This window comes from Megalobrama amblycephala, linkage group LG20 (assembly GCF_018812025.1).
Source record: "Megalobrama amblycephala isolate DHTTF-2021 linkage group LG20, ASM1881202v1, whole genome shotgun sequence".
Lineage (NCBI taxonomy): Eukaryota > Metazoa > Chordata > Actinopteri > Cypriniformes > Xenocyprididae > Megalobrama > Megalobrama amblycephala.
In genome coordinates, this window is record NC_063063.1 from 25,117,800 (window position 1) to 25,127,537 (window position 9,738).

Genomic DNA, 9,738 nt, shown 5'->3' on the forward strand with positions numbered 1-9,738 from the left:
TATTTATTTAATTTTAAAATATATAATTTTTCAATCACAATACATAATTTGAGACATAATTTTGTTCATGACAAAATTAATCTACACTTTAGGATATTGTTAGAGAAATAAAATAAGTGAGAGTGTGAAAAGTATGTTTTAGTTATATATTATTATTTTTGTTGTTTTATCTATTTGAGTAATGTTTATTTGTTTGAGTAATGTTTAGAGCCTTTGGAAACGACTAGCCCGAATATTGAATAGATTTATTGAACTAATAGAGAGGGCGCCATCATCATCTTCACCACCACCATCATATCAAATGGGTCCATAAAGAGGCGGTAGAGACTGTTTAATGTACAGTAATGACGGGTGTCACCACTGAACGTGCTTCACATTTCACTCATGAAGCAACCTTGAGAAAACAGACCTCTGATGACGGGTTATCCACATTTGCTTGTCAGTGTAAGATAGATGTGGCGGTATATGCGCGTTGACAATAATGCCAGCAAAAGACCCGCTTATCGAAACACTTAAAGGTAGGTTTCATATATCATCATATACACATACTAAAGGCTGTGTCTGACCTAAGATGTGCTGTTTTGTGGTAATTGATCAGTTGGTCACGCAACTGAAGATGACAGGCTGTCTGAGAGAGCGTCAGTTAGCAGCGCCTGTTGTTGTTGGTAGATAAATGGGTAGCTAGCGTACTTGTTCTGCGCACTCAGAAAAAACGTTTTGAATTAATAATATGAAGTGGCCACACTGACTGGAGGCGATGTTTTTGGAGGTACTGCTCTATGTAGAGCAGTGAATCTCAACCTTTTTGAGTAATGGACCCCCGTCATATTTAGAACCGTCCTCAAGGACTCCAGAATAATATTGGCTCATTGGTATCGTTAATGTCTTTGTGACGACCAAATAATTTACTACTACGTTAGTTGACTTGTCCAATATTCAGTCATATCGTCATTTATAATATACATATATTATCTTCTTCTTTATGGGAACATGTCAAAATATACAAATCATATTCAGATATTTTATAAGGACCCCTGGCATTACGTCAAGGACCACTAGGGGTCCACGGACCCCTGGTTGAGAAACTGATGTACTGTAGAAGATAGGGTGCCAAATACACGGCTAAACATTTGTATTTAATTTAAAGCTGCCGTCCGTAACTTTTTTTTGTGTTCAAAATTTACAAAAATTATATAATGAGAATGTACAACTTGAATCTATTTTCCAAACCGTGTTTTTGTCTTACCCTGAATCATTATGGCACACTTTTAATAAGTGTTTATTTCTGACTATTTCAGACCGGACAGGTAGGACCCGCCGCAGAGTATCACAGTAACTGCGTGACTCGCCATAGACATAAGTTGCGTCCCAAATGACGCACTATACACTATGCACTTATACACTATGTACTTATGCACTATGTACTCATCCATGTAGTGTGTGAATTGTATAAGGTTATTTTGTTATTTAACATCGGAGTCTGATGCCCCCTCCCCCTCCGCTACGTAATTAAAGCTGTGACGGTTGAGTGAATGAAGTGTCCAACATTCCACACTTCGTTTTTTCCGTTAATTTAGTGCAGTGGTTCTCAAACCTGTCCTGGGGACCCCCCACCACTGCACATTTTGCATGCCACCCTCATTCACATCTGATTCAAGTCATCAGCTAATTAGTAGAGACTGCAAGAGTTGAATTGGGTGTGTTAGATGAGGGAGACATGCAAAATGTGCAGTGGTGGGGGGTCCCCAGGACAGGTTTGAGAACCACTGATTTAGTGCATCATCCGGGTATTTAAAGTGTACTTTTTCTTTGTGGAATTTTCTGTGTGAACGCACTACTTGCACTATTTATACTTAAAAACGTCATAGAATAGTGCACAAGTACGCGAATTGGGATGCACCTATTCACTGACAAAAGTAGCTCCGGCTACAATGTTCTTCCGCAAGACGCGTGAAGTTCTGTTTATTAATTGCTAGAGGGCCAAAAATCGCGGAATGCACCTTAAAAAAGAAAAAAAAAAGAGTATGTCTTTTAAGTGTTCATACTGAGTAATCTACCATGTGAGAAAGTCACCATGAATTCTTATTTTTTATGGAACATTGTGGTATGTATTAAATGATTTATCCACGGCCTTGCACATAAGATTCTGAACTCCTCTCTAATAACGTGTTTACTGGCGTGAGGGCAGGACAGCCTGTCACTCATGTGAGATCGCAGTAATAGCAAACCACAACGATCCAATCAATTACCGATGGACCAAATCAAGTCCCGCCCTCCATTTTTTTTATCTCGGATATACATATAGGGAATTTTGTCAATATGTAACATATTTCTCTCTGCTGGTAAAAATAGAAACAAAACAAACCAAAAGCCGGTCTGGAGCAGTGTATATGAGTAGAGCAAGCAAAAGAAATTTAGAGATGGGATAGCTGCAGGTCGGAATAATGGGCGTGCCAGAAAAAAGGGGCGTGGTAAAAGGTGAATTGCTGCAACAGAAACCACGGGTAACTACGAGATTCTGGCTCGTAAAAAGTGTTCACGTCCTCGTAGAGCTCGTAATTACAGTTTGTAAGCTGGGAGGATTCTTGCTGCGTTCACACCACCTCGTATTTACCGAAATCTTGAGATGACAACACCTGACGTTATACTCAGAGCTGTTCACGTCCTCGGACTGGGAATTATGCGTTTCTATGGCAACACTATCAATGCCTAAATGAATCTACAGCGGTCAGGTGGTACAGCGGCCATGTGGTACATGTGGGAGCTTTCAGAAAACTCCCAATCTACAAGCTGTAATTACGAGCTCTACGAGGACGTGAACGCTTTTTACAAGCTAGAATCTCGGAATACAGGAATTACAAGGTGGCGTGAATGCACCTTCCGAAAGCTCCCACATGTACCATGTGGCCGCTGTACCACCTGACCGTTGTAGGCCCTGTTCATGTGCACTTTCGGTCTTGTGGACTTACAATGGCCGTGTGTCCATTAAGTCCACAAGACGGTAGGGTGTCCCATTCGTCATTTAAGCTTAAAGAAGGTTGCTCGTGAGCGCCCCCTTTGTGGCTGCAGTGCACTCTCGATGCGCACTTCTGCTGAGCCCGCAGAGGACTTTACCCGGCAGTCAAAGCGGTATTACGTCGTGAAAGTGTGAACCCGTAAGGGTTTAGGGTGCCATTTGGGACAGGGCCATAGATTCATTTAGGCGTTGATAGTGGTGGACGTGAACAGCTCCGAATTTAACATCACGTGTTGTCAGCTCAAGATTACGGTAATTATGCGGTGGCGTGAATGCAGTATAACCCCTAACCCTACACCACACCCTGACAGACAGGTTTCGTGACCAATTACAAAGACCTTTTACAACGCCCCTACCTTTTTTTCACGCCCATTACTCCAACCTGCAGCAGTGTTGCCAAGTCTGTGGTTTTTCTGCAGAAATGGGCTAGGTTAACACTGTTGCCGCTGGTTGATTTTCCATGTCCGCGGGTTGAAGCGACCCCAAATAACATAATATTTAGCCCCTGGAATGTGAGTTTTACCAGGGGAACCCCACCAAAAACTGGATTTAACCCCCCAGAACGTGCTTTTTTACCGGGGTACCCCCTCTGAAATGTGACTGGGCTAGTTTTGAGTAGCAATTGGGCGGGTTTTGTTTTTTGTTTTTTTGCAACCCAGACCTGCAGATACCCACACTTGGAAATTTCCCCTCTCCGCTCAAAGTGTTCTATAATCACTCCGCTCCAAATCCATCTCGTTTTATCATATTCCTGGCAACCAAGTATGCCAGTGTGTGCTGTTTTGGTCTGGTTTAATGATGCAAGGGTTATTCCACCTACATTACATCTTGTGGTTAAAAACAGAAAACTAATTATTAACCATCATCCTCTCGGTTTATTCCAAGTGTGCATTCTGAATTTGAAATCGGAGGGCACTGTGACTGACTCCAACCCACACCTGGCATCCTGCTGTGAGCTCCTGGAACTTATCCTGCGAAAGGGACTACAGCGTGAGCTCCACACACCAACACACACTCTCCCGTACACCTGCGCATCATCACCTGTCAGCAAACACAGGACGCACACTCAAATAAGAGCCATTATTACACCTGGCACGCATTGTGAGAGAATCCATACACATTACAGGATGACATTTATTGTAGTTTACAGATGATAAGGATGTGTGTATTGACAATATACACATGGTTTTATAACCTAAATGTTTATGGTTAAATGCTTCAAAGTAGTTTTGTACACAAGCATAATCTACATAGTTGGACAAGCAGCCAAGAAGTGCATGTAAATTATGTTATATTTATTATATAATGAATGCTGCATATCATTCATGTTTTTAGAGCCTGTTCTCAGCTTGGCACATAGAGATTACTGGCATTGTTTCGAACAGCTTCTACATCACGACACATGTGGCAGGTGAGTCTTTATGCAGAATATGCTTCTCATTTTTAGCGTCATTTACCATAGTCAAAGTGTTATTACATCCAGGACATAAACAATAACATAGGGTTTTGAAACATTTAAAACGATGAAACATTATGGAGTAATATAGATAAAAATGTAAAAATAACAGCTACTGATTAATCACAACCACATATTTTCTGAAAACAGAATAGAATGAATGTGATCTGACCAGAATGTTCTGTCTGCCCGTGAAGGTTGAGTTCAGTCTCTTTGGCAGTGCAACAGACCACAGCCTGCAGCAAACTCATTACCTCTCAAGGCCGAGGACGCTTCTTCATAAGGCTCATGCTGATGAGGAGAACCCTGGGAAATGTAGTGAAGCACCTGCTGCACACAAACAGAGTAATCGAGGTTAGTGGACACTCACAGAGTGATGACTGAATCTTGTCTTTTACAGATAATAAACATCATTTCTTTTCTTTGCAGTGGTATTGCCCTAACATTTCTATTCTTAGAAATGAGGAGTTTGTAGGTGAGTTTTTGGTTTCCCAGACCATCTACTGTAACTTTAGCTGTTATATTGTTTTTTTATTTGCTGTAATTAGTATCTCATCTGTTTCCAAACAGAACCATTTCTTTCGCTGTCTATGGTGTTATCAGAAATGAACTTTAAGATCAGTATTGAGGTATGAACTGCTAAGCTTGTGTATTTGCTATATGCTTCATGTGCTGAATTTGAGATTTATCTCATTTTTTCCTCTCTGTGACTTTAATCTCAGAACTGCAGCTTCCTGGATGAAAGCTGGCTGCTTCCGGTACAATCTTAATATTCTGACATGCTTGATTTACCTGTATGTGCATGAAGAAGTAATGTTGAACTGCATGTTGCAAACCTTGCTTGTGTTTTAGGTGTGTCAAATCTATGAAGCCGTTCCCTGTCGGGAGCTGGGAATGGTGCTCAGGTTAGCATGTCGGCTTGTCTTTTCAATTCTGAATGCTGCATTTGTTCGTGTATTTTTAGCCAGTTATTCTAGAAATAATTTTTGTTCGCATTCTGCTGTCTGTGTGCAAATACACAATGCGAGTTTTTCATTTTCTAGATTAAACAGCAAATATTCCTAGTTAGTATTCCTATTCATATGCCATATTCTAATCATATTTCTTTCTAAAGGTACCTAGATGGACGTGTGTTTGTGCTGGACCTGCTTCAGGGTAGTCAAGCTCAGGTGGATATGTTTGCCGAGCCTGGTGACATCATTGATGAAATCAATGGGATATCACTGAGGAATGCTAGCAATGGGCAGGTCAGAATAAATTTTACCCACAAAATGTGTCCTTGCATGACCCAACTTACTGACTTAAATGAATATTAAATTGCTTTTACAGACAGCCTGATATATGTGCGCTCTGTTATCTGCTTTGCCTGAATTGATTATATAATCATGATAAGCTTCTGTGTTTGCTTATTCTAATACTCGTTCTTCACAAGACAGGACAGGAGCCACATAACTTTAAAGGAAAAGTTCACTGAAGAATTACAATTTTGTCATTATTTACTTGTTCCAACCACATATTATTTTCTTCTGGGAAACACTAAAATAGATGTTAGGTACAATGTTCAAGCTGCTGGTTTCCACAAAGTGGATGATAATATAAACTGCACATCATTAAAGTACCATTAAAGTTTTAAAGTGTTCCACACCATACATATTTATGCGCTATATTCTAAAGGTGATGATACACAGGGCAACTTTTTGAGCAATGTTGCCGGGGCACTTTCCCATTGAGAATGAGCAACGAATTTTTATCTGGATACTTTAGATTTACTTTAGGGAATTTTTTTGAGATCCTTCAATCAGAATGCTAGCAGCCGACCACTAGCCGACTTGGAGATTTCAGAAAAAAAGCAAACAAGATGGCGGCCTCTCAGTGGCAGTGGATCGAAGAAAAGAAGCGTGAACTTATATCTTTTTACGCTTGTAAGTTGTCATGTGTCAACCCAAAACAGGGAATTCACCTCATTTAATGCTTAAAATACCAACAGATATACCAATTTAATGTACTTAGGCTGTAATATGTAATGTGTAACGTCTGCAGTGGCATAGGCTGTAGGGAAAATGGCACGTGAAAGTAGCTTTTGACGCGATCGACCCAGGTTCGAATCGGCCTTTTGCCATTTTCCCATCACAAATCAGTTTGGAAAGGCATTTAAATGTAATAAAAATGAAGAAAATATTTGAAAAGTTGAAATGAAGTGCCTAACAAGTGTTTAACAATAAAGTATTTATTGGGTTGGCAATAGATTTGCTCCTCTCTGATTCGTTGCTTAGTTGCCCTAATTAGTTGCCCCTTGTCTCATTAGGTTGCCCCTTGACAGCAACATTGCCCAGCAACATTGCTCAAAAAGTTGCCCGTGTATTTTAAGTGTTATTAAAATTCTGTCATCAATTACTCACTCTCATGTCAAATCTCAGACAGTAAACTGATGCCTCGTTCTATTTATGACATATTAACACGAAAGACAAACACTTTGCAATGGCCGCTTTGTCACGTCCAGTGTAGACATCTTTTTGCTGTTGCGATGTGAGTGACAACGGTCGCATCTGGTGCGATTTTGATGACAGAATTTTCATTTTTTGTATGAATTGATACTTTAATGTGACAAAGAAACCAAAATTAAAGTTGTGTAGCACTCAAATCTCATTTGCAGAGGTATTTTAAAGTTGACGTGAAATGAAAATTCATTCTATTTTCCAAATATTATTATTTTTATCATCATTGATCTTATTGTGAACGTTTTGTCCTTGTATATGTTTCATTTGTTAAAAAAAGACTTTAATTTGTAATTAAAAATATTATTATCGCACCCCTTTCTTACAGCTGACTGCAAGCTCACAATCAATGCTTCCTTTCAATCAACAACTGATGCATAGAACCAAGTCAATAATTGATCATGCGATAATCTGTTTCACTCGGATGTACATCACAATACAGAAGAAAAGATCTGTAACTACTTCCATTACATTGCAAATGTGAAAATGTCAACAAAGGTACTGTAAAGATCGATATCTGACTGACAGGCCACACACTTTTTCCTTCCAAAGGCAGGTGTGGTTCTCTCTAAGCTCAAGGGTCAGCCACTTTCAATTCACTTTATACGCTGGAGAGGAGAAGATGGGTCCATCTATCAGCCGTTGTTCAAACACTTACGGCAACTCAAACAGGAAAAACCTTCGCTTCAGTTTGGCCCAAAACCAACCTCTCAGCAGGACAGAACGGCAGGGCAGAAGAGAGCACAGACGCAGTGTGTGAAAGACGGCAGGTACTCTCAATAAAGATGTGTGTTTGCAATTGTATTAGTCTCAAATACCATAAACAGTCTGGCCTGTTTGATCATGTTTCATTAACAGGATCCTGTATGCTGTGCACCTCTTAGGAAAAGCAAACATAGGAATGGTACAGTAGTTGTGTAAACATCTCTCTTTATGGTGCTCTTGCTTCTCTTTAATCCATACGTGTGTATTTTTCAAGTCAATATGTGATCCTAATTAGTGTGATTATTGAATATGAATGTTGTTTTTGTTTAAGTATGGAGGTAAGGAGGTTCTGCAGCATGCCATTCCTGTGGTTTTGGAGAGCAGACAGGCAAGAAAGGTACATCCACAATTAATCAAGTGAGTTTTATGTAGAGGGATATATTTGTAAGCTAGTTGTGATATCTGCATGATTTTTCATGCGTTCTTTCTGATTTTGTCGTACAGGAAGTACTACTGGATGTAAAGGAGACTCATCTTACCTGCATAGAGAAGTCCAATAAGCAGGTTTGTATTATTCAATGTTATATATAAATAACTTGGGTTAAAGGTGAATATCTTTAAGCCAAATTCTCTCCTTTTGATCAGGAGCTGTTTCAACACCACTTCCCTGAGATATCATGTGTTGGGAGGTTTGGAAGCCAACCCGATTTAACCGTTTTTGCTTTTTGTGTATTGTAAGTATACTTTGAAAAACTGTTGTATAATAGATGTCTAAGTAATTAAAATGAGATGAATGGCATGCTGTTTTGTGCTAAGCTTTCGTTCTTGAAATATCAAATGTCTTTTTTAAACTCAGGCTTTCAGTATTTGATAGGGTGTCAGAATTTGAATAAATGGCCGGCGGATTATGAGACCGGTTTATCTGCATTCCATTTTCCTATCAGTGACATTTCCTTCCATGCTTTGTGTTTTTGAACTTGGACTTTCTTGGACATTCAGTACTAAACATTTAATTGGTTTCAGAGATTCACCGCAGGCAGGCAAACCAACAGGCTTCTGTTGTGTGGTCCTGCAGGCCGCCACAAGTACTGAGTGTGAAGAGATTGTTAACCGTATAGGTGAGTGTGAAACCACCAGTGTTAATGTAATAAAAGGATTGATATGTCAAGCGCCAATCAATTTAGAAGTAATTCATATATTTTTCCCCCCCACAGCTGCTGGGTTCAAACATACAGAATGGTTTGTATGAAAAACACAGAACTTAAGTGGACTGGACATTGCATCATTTGCATCATGTGTTTTTTAACACTACCTGTGTTGTCATTGTATTATTATAACAATATAGTTTATTGTTTGTATTAGTATATATGACAGATAAAACCTTATTGTAATACGCTGTATTTGTGCCATGTTGTTTTGATAGAAATACATTGAGTCAGTCAGATTTCATGCCTTTATTACTTTATCACTGTTATAAAAACAAGAAATTTAAATGCACACACATGGGTCCAAAAATATTGAAAATGTAATTTATGTATTTAAACCTGGAAATAAAAATAAGGTTTTAGACTTTTAAAAAGTACAACAAAGAAATTAAATGTGTCATACAGTGAATAAGACATTTAACATTCTCCACTCTTTCTAGTTCTCTAATCAGATAACGAAGTAAATGTATTTCAAGGAGCATGTAACTCCTATATACAAAAAATAAGATGTTTTTTAAGAATGTTTTAAGTATAAAAATAATAAAAGAGAGAGCACGGACAAACATCCTTAATTTGTTACGCGGTATTTGTTATTTATTAAGAAATCAAAATCACGTTTGGTGGTCTTTATCTGCGACTTTGAATTTAAAGCATCGCGCTCTTAGTTTGGGGAGTTACCTCTGTTTGTTATCTCTGACTTCACTCTCCTGTCACGAAGAACGAATCTTTCTTTTGACTTGATTCTTTTGTTCGAATCAGTTGAGCCGGCTCACACAACAGGTCTGAAGCATTCGCGTCCGCATCGAATTGAATAGTCCTAGTGGCGTTCGAATCAAACTGTTCGAAAGAATCGATTCTCGC

At 39.0% G+C, this 9,738-nt stretch overlaps 1 protein-coding gene across 1 annotated transcript; it reads left to right on the top strand.

The window, feature by feature from the left end:
• The first annotated feature begins 199 nt into the window (after positions 1–199).
• On the top strand, positions 200–9,627 carry si:ch211-250n8.1. The gene is made up of 16 exons (XM_048170782.1): positions 200–518; positions 3,902–4,006; positions 4,352–4,427; positions 4,670–4,826; positions 4,902–4,947; positions 5,043–5,101; positions 5,195–5,230; positions 5,325–5,377; positions 5,587–5,719; positions 7,520–7,737; positions 7,826–7,871; positions 8,004–8,069; positions 8,177–8,236; positions 8,318–8,406; positions 8,696–8,790; positions 8,887–9,627. The coding sequence occupies exons 1-16, from the start codon at positions 482–484 to the stop codon at positions 8,919–8,921; spliced, it is 1,311 nt and encodes a 436-aa protein (XP_048026739.1). The 5' UTR covers positions 200–481; the 3' UTR covers positions 8,922–9,627.
• Positions 9,628–9,738: the final 111 nt, after the last annotated feature.